Source organism: Suricata suricatta, chromosome 12 (genome assembly GCF_006229205.1).
Source record: "Suricata suricatta isolate VVHF042 chromosome 12, meerkat_22Aug2017_6uvM2_HiC, whole genome shotgun sequence".
Lineage (NCBI taxonomy): Eukaryota > Metazoa > Chordata > Mammalia > Carnivora > Herpestidae > Suricata > Suricata suricatta.
The window spans coordinates 68845323-68863389 of record NC_043711.1 but is presented as its reverse complement, the minus strand read 5'-3'; the positions used below and the strand labels follow the sequence as shown (position 1 = coordinate 68863389).

Sequence of the window (18067 nt, the reverse complement as noted above, 5' to 3'; positions counted from 1 at the left end):
ACACTGAATTTTGTATCTTTATTTTCTACTTGCTCTTCCTAAATTCATTAAATCTGGGAATTTAATAATTGACCTCCGTGGATTGTCTAGGTGTACATCATATTGCTCAGACATTGGTGTCTTCTCGCCTGTTCCTTTCTTTTCAGAAGTTATACCTCTTGTTTTGATTCCACGTTCATTATATTGGTTTGAATATTCAGAAGAGTTTCAAATAGTAGTAGTGATACTTTGAAAGGTTTGATTTTTTAAGGAAGTGCTCAACTGTTTTCCAAAGTGGCTATATACCATGCTACATTCCCACCAGCAATATATCAAGGGATATTGCCAACACTTGCTATTGCTCATCTTTTTTATTATACTCATTTGGGTGGATGTGAAGTGATATCTAATTGTAGTTTTGATTTGCATCACTCTAAAGACTACTGATGCTGAGCATTTTTCATGTGCTAATTGGCTATTTATATATCTTCTTTTCAGAAAGTCTAGGGGTGTATGGGTGGCTTAATCAGTTAAGCATCTGACTCTTGATTTCAGCACAGGTCATGATCTCACAGTTTTTGTGAGTTTGAGTCCTACATCAGTCTCTGTGCTGACCATGCAGAGCCTGCTGTGATTCTCTCTGCGCCTCCTGTCACCACACTCTCTCTCTCTCAAAATTGAAAAAAAAAAAAATGTCTTTAAATCCTTAGCCCATTTTTGTCTTTTTATTATTGAATTAAAAGATTTCTCCATATATTTTGAATACAAATCCTTTGCCAAATACATTTATTTCCCTATTCTGTGGGTTGTCTTTTTACTTTCTTGATGTGTCCTTCCAAGCACAAGAGTTATTAATTTTGATGACATCCTATTTATCTAGTTTTTTCTTTTGTAACTTGTGCTTTTGGGGTCACCGTGGGGAAAAAACATTGCTCATCCAAAGTCATGAAGATTTACTCCTGATTTCTTCTAAGAAATATATAGATTCAGCTCTTACATTTTAGTCTCTGATCCATTCTGAGTTCATTTTTATACAGCGTGTGAAGTAAGTTTTCAACTTCATTCTTTGGTATATAGATATATACATATGTTTTGAGATCAACTGCTGACACTGATTGTGTTTTTTTCTTAATGTTTATTTATTTTGAGAGAGAGAGAGCGCACCCATGGGTGCATGTGTGCACACGCAGGGGAAGGGCAGAGGGAGAGAGGAGAGAGAGAATCCCAAGCATTCTCCATGCTGTCAGCAGAAAGCCCATCACAGGGCTCAATCGCATGAACCATGAGATCATGAACTGAGCTGAAACCAAGAGTCAGATACTTAACTCAGATACTTAACGGACTGAGTCACCCAAGTACTCCAGCACTGATTGTTTTTTAAATATTAATTCTACTGTACACTCTTGGAAAAAGTAATTTACCTGGTGTGTACTTATGGTGTGTATGTGTGTGCACATATAATATTTTTAGATTTTTAATCCTAAATTAATAATTAAGTTACTAAGAATTCCTACACCTACGTTTATGAAGCATATTGGTCTGTAATTTTCCTTGCTTGTCACATATTTGTCAAAGTTTGATATGAAGATTACCCTCACATCATAAAATGGGTTGGAAAGCATTCCCCCACCTTATTTTTCCAAAAGATTTTGTGAGAGACTGTATTATTTCTTCTTTATTTTTTAAAGTTTATTTATTTAGAGAGAGAGAGAACACACATGTACATGAGTAGGGGAGGGGCAGAGAGAGGGAGGGAAAGAGAAAGAGAATCCCAAGCAGGCTCTACACCAGCAGCATGGAGCCTGATGTGTGGCTCGAACTCACAAAGCAAGCCCTGACATCATGACCTGAGCCAAAACCAAGAGTCAGATGCTTAACCAACTGCACCACCCAGGTGCCCTATTTCTTCTTGCTTTTTTGGGCATGAAATTTTCCTTGTGAGAAGATTTTGATGATAAATTCAATTCTTAAATATGCATATTCCTGTGTTAGATTTCTTAAACTGGAGGTTTTTTTCAAGGAATTTATGAATTTCATCTCGGTTATTGAATGTATTATAATAAAGTTACTCATTGTATCATCTTATTATCCACTTAATGTCTGTAGGCTCTATGATTCTGCATTGATAGTCCCTTTTTATTCTTGATATTGATAATTTGTATTATTTTCTCCTTCCTTTTTTTCTAAGGTTATGTCAATTTTATTAACTTTTTTCAAAGAATCAATTTCTGACTTTGTTGATTTTTCTCTATTTTTTATTTTCTATCTTATTGTTTTAATTTTTTTATCTTGATCATTTTGTACTTATTCTCCTTAAATCTTCCTAAGATGAAAATTTGACTCATTTACTTAAATTTTCTCTTCTGCTATAAGCATGTAAGGAGACATTTTTTTCTTTTAATGTTCTCATTGCATACTATAAATTCTAACATGTTGCCATTATCATCCTATTTGAAGTAATTTCCAATTTCTTTTGGTGAGTATTCCTTGTAAACTTGAAAAGAATAACTTATTGAGTGTGGAATATATAAATACTACTTAAGTCAAGCTGGATCATAGTGCTGTTCATTTATTTACTAATATTTATTCTTATTACTCAGAGAGGAATGTTAAAATTTCCAACTACACTGTAGATTTGTCGATTTCTTCTCTATAGTTCTCTCAATTTTTACTTCCTTTACTAGGTACATACACCATTAGAATTTTTGTGTCTTCTTAGTGATTGGTCATTTGATCAATATGAAATATCCTGCTTCACCTTAGAATGTTTCCTATGTCTGACATTAATATAATCATACTAACTTTCATATGCTTAGTGTTTGCAGATAGTTTTTTCTATAATTTTACTACTAATTTTGTCTGTGTCTATTTAATGTACATTTTTTATAAACACCACATCTTGGGTCTTTTGAGATTTTTTTCAATCTGAAAATCTCTGTGTTTTAAATTGAATGTTAGTTTATTGTTATAATTGAGTTTGTTTTATAGTATTTTGTAATTATTGTTATAATTGAGTTTAAGTCTTATAGTATTTTCTACTTGTCTTATATATTCTTTGTTTTTCTGTTCCTCTTTTCCTACCAATTTTTTGGTTAATATTTTGTAGTATACTTTCATATATGTCTTGCACTGATTTTTTTAACATAACTTTTTTGTTATGTGTAAGTTTGTTACTCTAGAAATTAGATAAGCACACTTATCTCAAAATACATTCAAATACTAACATAAGAACTTCACAGCTATGTAAATCCAAACGCACACACTTTAGACCATTTGTCACAGGTCCATAGGTCAGACACTCTTTTCAGTATCTTAGATTCATTTCCTTCTTTGTATTTAACTTTGGACAATTTCTACTGATTTTGTTCTCAAGTTCACTAATTTTCCCCCAATTTCCTGTTAAGCCCATTGAATAAGTACTTTATTTCTGATATTGCATTTTTCTTTTATACCATTTCCATTTTGTTACTTCTTTTTGTGGTTATCATAATTATTTTATTATCCTCTGCTAATTCCAACATCCAGGTCATCTATGAATAAGTTTCCATTGACTCGTTTTTCTCTGCTTCTTCAGAGGACTCAATGTCTATTGTATGATAAACACTGTATGTAAAATAATAGTAAATTATATTTTAAATGGATACTATTTATCCTAATAAAATGGCATGCTTTCTTCCTCTAGGTTAGGACTCTGAGTCAGTCTAATCTCTAGTGAGTTGGTTTTGGGCTTTGTGGTAGGTTTAGATTCAGTTCACTATTGGCTAATATTCTGAGGTCTGGGTCAGGGATTCCCCTTAAGCAAAGTCTGGGCTCTGAACCCTGATTAGGCTCTTGAAGACTTCTCTATGTCTTATAATCCAGCTGCCAGTATTCTAATCATGGGAGATTTCTCTTTGTTTATAGCGAAGCCACCAGATTTCTGGGATGTGTAGGTGTTCTCTTTGCTCTTGCTAATCACCCCCAGCTTTCTATGCCATAGCATCTTTCTTCACTCTGTTCCCCAGGCACTAGTCTTCAGTAATACACTGGCTTGCCCTTGATGAAGGTCCTGCACACCTGGCAGGAATAAGGAAGGTTTCTTGTCATTTCTTTTGCTTTATCCCAGCCTTCTCTTGCAGCTGCCTTGCACCTGATAAAGGGCCACTAGACCCCAGGGAGATGTCTCTCAGCTCTCTTGCTCTATTTCCAGTCTTTCTGTGGCGACTGCCATGTACTTGGTGCAAATCCTACACACCTTGATTAATCACTCAATTCTTTACCATGCTCTAAGCCTTTGGTGTGCTCACTTGTTTAAGGCTTCATAGGGAAGAACCGATGGTGGGTGCGAGACTCATTCTGTAACTAGGGCTTCTTAGGATTTTAAGCTGTCACACATGTGGTCATAAATAGTTCATTAAAAGTTTGACTGGTTTCTCTGTATATTCAGTTTTACTCTTCTTCCTGATGTTCTGCCAGAAATAAATCAGTCAAGAGATTTTATTCTCTCCCTAAAAAGGTTTGTCTCCTTCTGGGACTTAGTTCATTCAGGTTTTTCTAGCATATTCAGCTTTTTGGATGATTTTTAAAATTTATGATTTTATAGTTTATCCAGCTCATTCTCATTGTGAGGGGTAGGAGCAACAGTCTCTTTCTCAATTCCCTAATAACTCCTTCTTATCTGCCTCGCATTTTGTATTTGTCTTCCTCCTAGACTTTGACAAAAAACTCTTAGAAATCCCATATGTTCTATCCCTTTTACATAGATGTTTATTGAGGTTATTTTTTTAAGTCTCAGAAACTATCTTCAAAAAAGGCAAAACATGGTAAATACTATATTCGGATTATAAAAATCCTACTGAAAATTGAAAAGAAACATATCTGCTTATGTAATCTGGAATGCATAATTTAGAATTTTGCAGACTGGAAGCAAGTATCTAGAGGTACTAAAATATGCAAGTATCTAGGGGGTCATAGTATATGCACATATCTGTAATGTATGCAATATATCCATATATATGCAATATATCCAAATATACATACATACACACCAAGGACTTAATAGGGCCCTGTTATCTGTATTCAGAGAGACAGATTTTGTTTCTTTGTTGTTACCATACCTTATCCCAGAAAGGACTTAAAACATAGTAAGGTATTCTTATTCTCATTTACAGATAAGGCCCCTGAGATCCAAAGGAGCAGAGTGATCACACCAACTGTGCAGAGTAGGGGGAAAACCCAGGCTCCAGCTTCTGGGCACTGCACTCATTCTATTACTTATTCATTTGAAAACTAATCAAATGTGCCATAATACCCAAGAGTGATATATGTTTTAAATGGCTTAAGCAAAAATAATATCAAATTATGGAATAGTTAGAGGAACATCTACACATCCTTTACCCAGGTTCACCTATTGATAATATTTTGCTCCATTACCTTGTAATTTCCTCTCCATCCATCCTCCACATATTTCTTCTGAACCATCAAGAAGATATTGTATATATTATGGCCCTTTATCCCTAGACACTTCAGTCTGTCTTTGCTAAGAGTAAGGATATTTCTTTATGTACCACAGTACAGTTGTAACAAATTTAACAATGATACACCACTTTTTACTATTTATATTCCAATTTGGCAAACTGACCTAAAAACACATTTATAGCATTCCCCCCTTCCCATATAGCATCCAGTCTAGGATCAAGTATTACATTTAGTTGTCAAGACTCTAGTATTGTTTAATCTGGAGCATTTCCCTCAGCCTTTGTCTTTTATGACCCTGACATTTTTGAAGAATATAGTCCTTTATTTTCTCTCTTCACAGAATGTTCCTCATTTTAGATTTGTCTGATGTTTCCTTGTGCTTAGATTCAGGTTATGCACTTCCAGATGGAATACTATAAAAGTGATGTGTCTTTCTCAGGTTATCACATCCAGAGGCACATGATGTCCATCTGCCCCTCACTGGTCACATTAATTTTGATCACAAGGTCAAGCTGTTGCCTGCTTTCCCCATTATATATTTAGTTTTCTTTGCAACTAATAAGAAATCTGTGGGGAGACATGTTAAGGTCATAAAACATACTGCTCTTCCCCAAGAATGGATTTTTTTATAATAGTATTTTCACTATTATTATAAAAAGTGACCTCTACATAGTAAAAGAAACCTAGGTTTCACTTATGCTTGAATAAGTTCCATGCAAGTCTTAACCTCTGTTTTTATTACAGCAGTCCACGCACACTGAGTGTTTACTGAAAACTGTTCACCAGCTATTATCTGGGTAGGATATAGGCAATTTGACTTTTATTTTTATTTTTTACATATTAATTTTTTTTAATTTGACTTTTAAATCCAACTGGTATCAATGCCCAAATTTTGATTTTAATAACAAATAAATCTTTAACTTATGTTACAATGTTTAGAAATTAAATTAAATGATATAATTGAAGGAATGTTATTCCATAAAAAAGAGAAGAAAACAAATACAGTTGTAAAAGAACCTATCTCTTCTATTTATTCAAATCATATATGGATTTTGGTTAAAATATTTATTATCTAGTGTTTTTAAAGCAGTATGATTTTGAGGTGAGCTTTAATTCAAGGCCTACACTTGGATTGAACATAGCTAGCTTAAATAAAATATTTGATTAGTCAGGTGGTTTAGTTTCTGAGGTTAGTAACAAGAAGTAAAAAAACAAACAAACAACTTTTTTAGAAATAGTTTTTAAATTTAAAAAATGTGTGTGTTTTTGTGGTTTGGTTTTGGGTTTTGTTTTGTTTTAGTTTTTAAAGATGCCTTCTTTCTCATTTTGCTACCATGGACCTCAACATTATGTAAGAGCACGCTTTACAACCCAGTCATCATGCTGAACAGGCATACCATTAATTCAGCACTTTTTTCATTGAAGTCAATAAACCAGAGGGGTAGGCCAAAGGCTTACTCTCTTAAAAAAAAATACAAACTTTGCTATTGCCCCTTTCTCTTTGGAGCCCAGCTTCTCATTTATAACACTGTCTTACTTGCAATACTTATAACAGTGTCTTATGCAATCCAATAAAATTCCAGCCTTTATGACAAAAGAGATGGGTTTTTGATCAATAGAATTCAGCAGCCAAAGCATTAGTGTTTTGGGTTTTTTTTTTTTTTTTCTTTCTGGAAAGCATTTGTAGCCACAGGCTCAAAGGAGGAAGAAAGGGAGAGGGATTAACTCTCTGCAAGGAAGGTCAAAAACATAATTCACAAGTGAGGCAAGAGGAGCAGCTGTATCTGTTGGCCCAATCAAGACTACCAGCTGGAGAATTTACCAGCAATATGAAAACCACATCGACCAGATGTCAAGCAATGAGACTAGAGGCCAAACATCTTTGTGCTCAGTGCAGAACTCTCCACTCTCTTTACCACCCATATTTCACGTTAAATAGTAGAGTGCCTTCCTCAGGCCATGAGCAGAGATAACTAGAACATTTCCACACAAGGGACTTAAATAACATGACGGTACCCCCACCACACTGGCTTAAATACTGAAGTCCACCTCCAACTTTTATTAAAAAGCAATTTTAGCTCAGTCAGTATGTATGGGGTAAGGGAAACTTAAATGGCTGTAAGCCATTCTTGTGGCTTATCAGGCTTATTTATATTTGGGAATTATTTTGTCATTGGGAAGAAAAGAATGTTCCGAAAATACTTATTTGAATAACCATTTTTCCGCTCCTTCTTTAAACCCATGCTGTTCAATACAGTAGTTGTTTTGCCACATGTGGCTATCTAAATTAAAACTAAGTAATTTAGAGGCACAGGGTAGCTCAGTCAGTTGAGCATCCAACTTCAACTCAGGCCATGATGTCACAGCTCATGGGTCTGAGCCCTGATTCTGTGTCTCCCTCTCTCTCTGCCCCTCCCCTGCTCATGCACATGCTTTCTCTCTCTCTTTCTCTCTCAAACATAAATAAAAAATTTTTAAAAAATCCTAAGTAATTTAAACTAATTTAAAATTCTGTTCCTCAGGTGTATTGGCCATATTTCAGGTGCTCAACAGCCACATGTGACTATTGGCTATTCCAGTGGACAATACAATATAAATAGAAAACATTTCAGTCATCACAGAAAATTCTATTAGGCAGTGTTGCTCGAAACTCAAAAATCACCTTTAAAGCAAGCAATTATAATTCTCTTCTATATATACTATGAAACAAAGCAATCTCTGTGCATTCTCTTGTGAAATAAGCCTACTAGTACAATGTGAAAATCGTATTAGTTGAGGGTTAGACAAAGGGGAGGAGAATTCAGTAATACCATTTCAAATAGAAGCCAATCTTTGTCTGGTGAAAGGCCCTCAGGTGCTGTACTCCCAGAAGCCCTGTGATGCGACACGTTTGCTGGATAACATACAGAGGCCTGTCTGGATGGGTTAGTTATGCGACAAATAAGCAATAAACAGAGATGTACCCTTAATTTGCTACATGAATCTTTAATTTGTTAATGATTCAATCTATATCAGCCATTTTATATCAGAAGTTTCCTTACTTGTATTTCCCAATGTGCAAAATAAATTATGTCCTTTAAAAAAGAGGCTGCCCAACTTCACAGCTTTGCAATTGAGGCACTTTAATGTCAAGTAAACATCATATGCCACAGCTGTTTCTAAAACTTTTATGAACAAGAAGAACATGAGGCCACTATAAAATAAAACCCACAAATTATATTTCTTACTCCCAGACTCACCCATCGCGGGTGCAGGGAAACCAAGCAACTCACGAGGTGCTGTGTCTGTCTGTGTGATTGTTGTGACTCACTGAGGGATGCATGCCACAGGCACGTGTCGCCCAGAGCACAGACCTTTGACTCTTCCCACAAAGGCACCATGCCAGGGTGTGCCAGAACACACCAGAGCACCAGACAAGTAGCATGTGCAAGCACAGGGGCTGCCTCTGCCCTTGCACATGTAGGGTGGTGTCCAGGCACTCAGCTTTCTTTCCCTTGGTTTTCTTGATCTTTTCCAACACTCCCTGCAAAATCACCCAGCCCTGTCAGCCCATCAGCTCTACTCCCATTTTCTCTTCCCAATCCTCAGTTTCTTCTTTTCCAATTATTCACAACAGATGAGGAAGAACAAGATGAAAATAAGAGGGGACTGGTGTTTCCTAATCTCCCCTGCTTTGTCATTAAAAGCTATGAAGATCTGCTGTTTTTCTTTGGCATCGTTAACAGTTCTTAATCAGATTCTCATAAAGATCACAGACCTACTACTGCCCAACAGAAGCTGAAAAATTTCATTTGTATCAAGTTAGCTGGTTAGAGGTTCATGCAACAGCTGCAAGGTTTTCAGGTTATGCCCCAGTTTTCCGGCTCACCTTGGCTTTCCCATCCTGTGCTGACATGTATCCAACACACATGCTCTCTGTCGTGTGGCTCCACAGAAATTCCACTGCCATGGAAGAGAACACAAGTAGGTACATTCAGATCACAGATGGAAAATAAATCTTTGCTTTTTAATAGAACAGTTAAAGATAGCTTTATATTTTAACAAACTCAGTTCCCTACTTTCCATTTGGTCCTTCATAAATGTCAAGATGATTTAGTACTCAAAACTGTGTAATGCCATTTACTGTGAAATGAAAAATATATTTCTTTCCTGTCAAAACTTATGATTATTACATGTAAAATAAGTGGTCTTCTGTCTGAAAGTTGTAACCTTAAATACACACATGCACCATACATTCATCCATACGGTACACAATGATTTAGCACACATAATATTCCATAATGTAGTTTCCCTTAACACACACACACACACACACACACACACACATAGAGTCTTGGTTTCTAAATGCCATTCTCCATGAAAAGGAACCAGGATTCCTTGGAGAATGTTCATTCCAGGGCTGGGGTTGAGAAAATATAAAATAAATCTGTAACATCTTTTTGTGTGTCAGAAAGTAAGAAAGGTCAAAGAATGATGACAACTTATCAAAATGACCCAGAAGTCAGCCTGGAGGGGCATCCACTGGCCAAATCTGTGTTGAGCTAAGTATCAAAATAAATCAAGATAATAATGAATTCTCACCAATGAATAAAATAAGAACCAATGAACCCTTACTAATGCAAATAAATAAATAAATAAAAGAGGAAGAAAAGAAAGCTCTTCCTTGCAGCAGAATGCCAACTAATAAATACAGAAGAAATAACAGATTTAGAATATCATCATGGTTGCTAAAATGAGTGGGTGAAAATTTGAAGAGGAGCAAACTATTTACATAGTCTCAAAGTATCTCTCCCATAATGTTCTTACAAAATATAAATGGGGGAAGTGTAAGTGTAAGTTTACTGTGGAGCAACCAATGGACTCCCCCCTTAAACAATTGAAACTCACATCACCAATTAAGAAAAAAACACCACATGCCCCCTGATAAGGCACCGTTTTATCAGACAAACCTCCACCCACTTCTGTGGTACTTCTGTCAAAACTGCAGAGCCCAGGTTGTGTGAGTAAACACCACGCAAATCTGATTTCAGGAATACTACTAAATAACTGGTTTGAACTCTTCAAAAATGTCAAGGTCAACACATACAAAGAAAGTTGAAAAGCCATTCCCATTTAAAGGAGATATGACAACTAGAGGCAATGTGTTATCCTGGATTGGTCTGGGGGATGGTGGTGGGGAAATCATAGGGATATTACTGAGACAACTGATGTAACTTAAAAGGGACTATGGATTAGACAACGATGCTTTATCAATATTAAATTTATGATTTTGATAACTGTACCGTGGATATTTAGAAAAGTGGCCTGTCTTTAAGAAATATACACTGAAATATTAGGAGTAAAGATAGCTGACATCCACCTTGCCTTCAAATAGTACAGGAAAAAAATGCACATTTAAATGTGTATGTGTGTGTGTGTGTGTGTGTGTGTGCGCGCGTACATGTGTGTGTGTCTGTCTAGAGGGAAGAGAGGCGAAGGAAGAAGTGAAGATGGAAAAACAAATCGGGTGAATCTGGGTAAAGGAATAATGGGTGTCCCTTATATTATTCTTGCAACTTTTTTGTAACTTTGAAACTCTATTTAAACAAATAGTAACAAAAACAAAGTCCACAAATAGATACACAGAACTCTGTCACCTTCAAATATGTACTATCAATATTTTAAGGTTTTTTTTTTTAAAGGCTTTTTAAAAGCACTTCTTTAAATGCTTCTCCAACAACAATTTCAAAAGTCCCTGATAATAAAACTGTGTTGCTCAACACTAAACCCTCTGGGTCCCAGACCATCCATCTGTTTATATCTCTGAGCTAATTAAGCCTGAGACAAGTGTTTGAGTTGAGACACAACTGTGGGATCAGTGATCCTAGACTCTGAAGGCTTTGCCAGACATGTGGGGAAGAAAGAAGCAATAAGGGGCAAAACTGAGTTCCTCAGATACGTGGCTCATTCCCTCATCGTCAATTAATTATCAAACCTGCCAACCTGCTCAACAGACGCTCTGCTGAAGAGTGCAGGAAAACAGCATCACGCGATGAAGCAAGTTCTCTTCACCAGATGTTTTTTCTTCCTCACACATCTGCTTTGAACTTCAAAAAATCTTGAAGTCCAGAGCAAGGTCTTGGATATTCTAAGTTGCCTAATAAAGACATTCAAGTCTTACTGAATTTCCTTAGAGTAGTGACAAAGCAATTGTATTTAAATACAAAGTTAAGGCATTTCTAAAATTGCAACTTCTCCTTATGCTCCACATGTTAAGGTGGCTCATGAATTAGTCATGGAAAGACAAGCACAGGGAAATATAGTTGATCTAATCATGAAACTATAGGATAAAGACATTATGCTTTATTTTTTAAGACACAATTTTGATGATTTTTAGACTGTATTATTCTCTCTACAAATGTAGACTGCTTTAAGGAAATATAATAATAAAAATTTAGAATTATGAAACAGGATAAACTGGGTACACTGACTGATTTCATTAAATAACTTTCTTTTTTAATTAAAGTACTTCCAATGAAGTTTCTAGACATAGTTTAGGAGTTCTTAAAGAAAGTAATGCAGTATCTAAAAATTCAGTCTTCATTTAATCTTTTCAAACTTATTAACAAAAACAGTATTTTTGCAATGTGCATTATACTGATACACTATTTTTAGTACTTACAATTCAAATATATATATACATATGAGTTATTAGTTCAGGCTGGCTTGAGAAACTCAACAGAAATTTTATACAATTTAAATTATAGAATGCTATGAACATTGGGGTTACAATAGCCAAATCATGGAAAGAGCCTAAATGTCCATCAACTGATGAATGGATCAAGAAGATGTGGTATATATATATATATATACACACACAATGGAGTACTATATGGAAATGAGGAAGAATGAAATATGGCCATTTGTAGCAAAGTGGATGGACCTCGAGGGTGTCATGCTCAGCAAAATAAGTCAGGCAGAGAAGGATAGATACCATATGTTTGCATTCATGGGTCTAAAGGAAAGACCTGGCAGGGGACCATGGGAAGAGGAAGGGGGAAAGAGAGCGGGGGAGAGTGAGGGACACAGATCAAGGGAGACTACTGAATACTGAAGATGAACCATGGACTGAAAGGGGAGGGGGAGGGAGGGAGGGGGGGTGATGGTCATGGTGGGGGGCACTAGTGGGGAGAAGCACTGGGTGTTATAGGGAAACCAATTTGACAATAAACTATTTAAAAAAATAAATTATAGAATGCTTTTGAAAAGAAATCTTATTTACTTAAGTATATTCTTAAGTTAATTTATCAAAAATATTTCTTAGTCAAGGGCTTCAGGAAAGCAGGAGAGAAAGGAACTAACATTGAGAATCCATCATGTGCTAGGCAAGGTCTTTTGTAATAGAACTCACTCATGCCTGGATGGGGGACCCGAGGCTAAGAGCAAGTGACATGGCATAGGTCACTTTAGTAAGTGCGGAAACTACAATTCAAGCTGGACTTTTGGATTCCAAAACCTGATGAACTTCCGTTGTTCATTGCTTTGAAATTTACCCAGCGTGGAAAGATTTGTAATTAGTGTTATATACTGAAAAGATTAAATTCCTTAAAAACACCAAAGAACCACAAATTCAAACACAAACACAATTCTTAAATATCTCTTAAAAAAAGCTTTTAAAATTGTAACAAAACCAAGAGGCCACAAAAGCCATGATCAATACATTTGACTACATTAAAAATGTTTATAGGGGTGTGTGGGTGGTTCAGTTGGTTAAACGTCCAACTCCTGACTTCTGCTCAGGTCATGATCCCAGGGTTGTGAGATTGAGCAGCACATTGGGCTCCATGCTCAGAGTGGACACTGCTTAAAATTCTCTCTTTCCCTCTGTCCCTCTCCCCTGCTCACATGCTTTCTCTCTCTCTCAAGAAACGTTTATAGTTTTTTCTCTTGCTATATGGGGTAAAAAAGTCAAGAGACAAATGACACACTAGTAAAAATACCTGCAATTTGTAGCATAGAAAAAGAGCTAATTTTCTTCATATATAAAGATCTGCCACACATCAATGAGAAAAAGATAAAAGGAAAAAGAGAAAACAATGGGAATATAAGTGACTCTAAGACATGAGAAGATGTTCTACATTTCTCATACTAAATGTAATACAAATTAAAACAGTAAAATATCATTATTCAACTTGCAGATACCAAAGTTTGAAACAATAGTATGTTAGCTGAGGTAGAGAAAAAAGCACTCTAATGATGGAAGCATAGACATTTGAAAACACATCCTTGCACTTTGTGGTAGTTATGTTCTGCAATGTTGCCATAAACACTGAATTAGCAAATACTGAGCCATTGTTTGTAAGGGAAATACTGGGTTAGGTTCCCACAAGCCTCTGGTCACATTTTCCATCACTAAGCAACCTTATGTTAAGTATTTCTGTATAAGACATCTTATTTACTATATAGTTTTTATAATTAATTACATATAATATTTCTTTATAATAAAACACAAGCAAAGAAGAGTTTAACATTTTCCTGACCCTGGATAACCTGCTCATGAATTAATTTGGTTTTCAGCCTCAAAACAATGATGTCCCCTATGCTCTGTTCATTGGTCATAAGATAATCTCATGAATGCACAAGTTTAGCTATTTTCCAGTTTTTCCATGGCTTCATCATGCACCACAGACATTATTTTAGGAGTTTTTGGAGCAGCCCTACATACAGATCAATAAATTTCCTCTTCATTTTTCTGGATGTATGATATTGTTATTCATTAACTCTGAACTCATAGTCGACAGCATTATAAGTAACTCTTCCCTGTGTTGGGAAAACATGCACCCTTTCTCCACAGGCAGCACAAACTCTGTATTAGGAAAGCACTCTGACACTGAGCTTGGGGGGGCCACGTTATTTAATTTCACAATGATCTTAATTTTAATTCCAGGATAATGTACAGTATTATATTTGTTCCAAGTGTACAATATAGTGATTCAACAATTCTACACATTACTCAGTGTTAATGATGAAAAGTGTACTCTTTAATCCCCATCCCCAATTTCACTTATCCCCCCACCCATCTCCCCATCAGTTTGTTCTCTATAATTAAGAGTCTGTTTCTTGATTTCTCTCTTGCTTTCTCTTCCCTCTTGTTTGTATTGTTTCTTAAAGTCAAAATATGACTGAAATCATATGGTATTTTTTCTATTTCATTTAGCATTATATTCTCTAGCTCCATCCACGTTGTTGAAAATGGCAAACTTTCAATTTTTTCAAGGCTGAATAATATTCCATTAGGTACACACATACATACACACACACACACACACACACACACACACACAACCCCACATCTTTTTATCCATTCATCTACCAATGGATACTTGAGATGCTTCCATAATTTGGCTATTGTAAAAAATGCTGCAATAAAATAGCAGTGCTTATATCCACTGAAATAATGTTTTTGTATTTTAACACTAGTAGTGTGATTGCTGGATCATAAGGTAGTTATATTTTCAACTTTTTGAGGACCTTCCATATTGTCTGTCATAGTGACTGCACCAGTTTTCATTTCCACCAACAGTACAAGAAGGTAGTTCTATTTTTAAATTTTTGAGGACTCTCCATAGTGTTTCTCATAGTAGCTGCAACCAGTTTATCTTCCCACCAACAGTGCAGATTCCTTTATCGCCACAACCTTGCCTACCCTTGTGTGGATTTCAACCATTCTGACAGGTATAAAGTGAGATCTTTGTAGTTTATGATTTGCATTTCTCTGATGATTAATGATGTTGTACATCTTTTCAGTTGTCTGTTGGCCTCTGTGTATCTTTGTAGAAATGTCTCTTCATGTCTCCTGCCCCTTTTTTAATCGGATTATTTGTTTTTGGGGTGTTGAATTATATGTTTTGAATACTAACCCTTTATCAGATATATCATTTGTAAATATCTTCTCCCATTCTATAGGTTGCCTTTTCGTTTTGCTGATTGTTTCCTTCACTATGCAGAAGCTTTTTATTTTGATGTATTCCCAACAGTTAATTTTTGCTTTTGTTTCCTTGTCTCAGGAGACATCGCTAGAATAAAGTTGCTATGGCTGATGCCAAAGAGAGAACTGCCTGTGTTCTCCTCTAGGATTTTAATGTTTTTCAGGTCTCACATTCAGGTCTTTAATCCACTTGAGTTTATTTTTGTGTATGGTATTAGAAGGTGATCCAGTTTCTCTTGCATGTTGCCATCCAATTTTCCCAGAACCATTTGTGCAAGAGACTGTCCTTTTCCCACTGGATATTCTTTCCTTCTATGTCAAAGGTTAATTGACTATATCACCATGAATTCATTTCTGGCTTTTCTATTCTGTCCCATTAATCTATGTGTCTACATTTATGCTAGTCCAGTAACATTTTGATTACTACAGCTTTGTAATATAACTTCATGTCTGTAATTGGGATCCCTTTTTCAAGATTGTTTTGCTATTCAGAGTCTTCTGTAGTTACATACAAATTTTAGAATTGTTTTTTCTAGTTTTGTGAAAAATGCTATTGGTATTTTGATAGGGATCTCATTAAAAATGTAGGTTGCTTTGGGTAATATAGACATTTAAATGATATTTGTTCCTTCAATCTATGAGCATAGAATATATATATGTATATATATGTGCGTTCTCTCCTCCCAGAACACACATACACGCACAGAGGACAATCACATAAAATTTTAATTGTTGATCTCAGTATGGGGGGGAAGAACACAGTCCTATTGTACTCATATGATTTATACAGATAGAACAGCACTAATATGGTGTTCCACCTTCTAAACTTTTAAAATAATTTTATAATAGTGTTTTTTTCTTTTGTAGTTTATTGTCAAGTTGGTTTCCATATAACACTCAATGCTCATCCCAACGAGTGCCCTCCTTCATGCCCATCACCCCTCCCCCATTGCCATCAACCTTCATTTTGTTCTCAGTATTTAAGAGTCTCTTATGGTTTGCCTCCCTCTCCTTAACCATTTTTCCCCTTCCCCTCCCCCATGGTCCTCTGTTAAGTTTCTCCTGTTCCACATATGAGTGAAAACATACGGTATGTATCTGTCCTTCTATGGCATGGACCCCTTTGAATCAGAATTTTTGTATCCTCTGGATAAATACCTAATAGTGCAAATGCTGGGTGGTAGGATAGTACTATTTTTAACTTTTTGAGGAACATCCATACTGTCTTCCAGAGTGGCTACCCCAGTTTGCAATCCCACCAACAGTGCAAGAGCATTCCCTTTTCCCTGCATCCTCACCAATATCTGTTGTATCCTGAATTGTTGATTTTAGCCATTCTGACAGGTGTGAGGTGGTATCTCATTGTGGTTTTGATTTGTATTTCCCTGATCAGTGATATTGAGCATTTTTCATGTGTCTATTAGCCATTGGATGTCTTCTTTGGAAAAGTCGTCTACCAATTTCTTCATTGGATTGTTTGTTTTTTGGGTATTGAGTTTGATTAAGTTCTTTACAAATTTTGGATACTAACCCTTTATCTGATGTGTCATTTGCAAATATCTTCTCCCATTCCAAATGCTGACTTTTAGTTTTGTTGATTGTTTCCTTTACTGGGCAGAAGTTTTTTATCTTGATATGGTCCCAGTAGTTCATGCTTGCTTTTGTTTCCCTGGCCCCTGGAGATATGTCTAGTAAGAAGTAACTGCCTGAGGTCAAAAAGGTTGCTGCCTATATTCTCCTCTAGGATTTTGATGGTTTCCTGTCTTACATTTAATTCTTTCATCCAATTTGAATTTATTTCTGTGCATGGTATAAGAAAGCAGTCCAGTTTAGGGGCTCTTGGGTGACTCAGATGGTTGGGCATCTGACTCTTGACTTCAACTCAGGTCATGATCTCATAGTTCATGAGTTTGAGCCCTGCTTTGGGCTCTGCACTGAGAGGGTGGACCCTGCTGGAGTGTCATTCTCCCTCTCTCTCTGCTCCTCCCCCACTGACTCTCTCTCTCAAAAAGAATTTTTTTAATTATAAAAAAAAATTGGTCTAGCTTCATTTTTCTGCATTCACTGTCCAGTTTTCCCAACACCATTTGCTGCCTTTTTTCCATTGGATATTCTTTCCTGCTTTGCCAGAGATTAGTTGGCCATACATTTGTGAGTCCATTTCTGGTTTTTCTATTCTGTTCCACTGATCCAAGTGTCTGTTTTTGTGCCAGTACCATACTATCTCGATGATTACAGCCTTGTAAATACAGCTTGAAGTCTGGAATTATGATGTGTCCATCTTCGTGGTTTTATTTTCCAACATTACTTTGGCTATTCAGGGTCTTTTCTGGTTCCATACAAATTTTTGAATTGTTCTAGCTCTGTGAAGAATACTGGTGTTATTTTGATATGGATTGCACTTAATGTGCAGATTGCTTTGGGAAGTATAGACATTTCAGTAATATTTGTTCTTCCAATCCATGCACATGGAATGTTCTTTCATTTCTTTGCATTTTCTTCAATTTCTTTCAGAAGTGTTCTATAGTTTTCGGCCTACAGATCTTTTACCTCTTTGGTTAGGTTTATTCCTAGGTATCTTATGGGTTTGGTGCAATTGTAAGTGGGATCAACTCCTTGATTTATCTTTCTGCTGCTTCATTATTAGCATATAGTAATGCAACA

General features: G+C 35.9%; 1 protein-coding gene across 3 annotated transcripts in view; it reads right to left on the bottom strand.

The window, feature by feature from the left end:
• Positions 1-18067, bottom strand: part of TASP1 (taspase 1) — a 273497-nt gene that overhangs the window by 27551 nt on the left and 227879 nt on the right. For all 3 annotated transcript variants that reach the window (XM_029916663.1, XM_029916662.1, XR_003900840.1), the window contains exon 13: positions 9305-9378. In XM_029916663.1, the coding sequence (XP_029772523.1) occupies positions 9305-9378 (74 nt within the window). Of the gene's footprint in view, positions 1-9304; positions 9379-18067 lie in introns of those variants that run through there.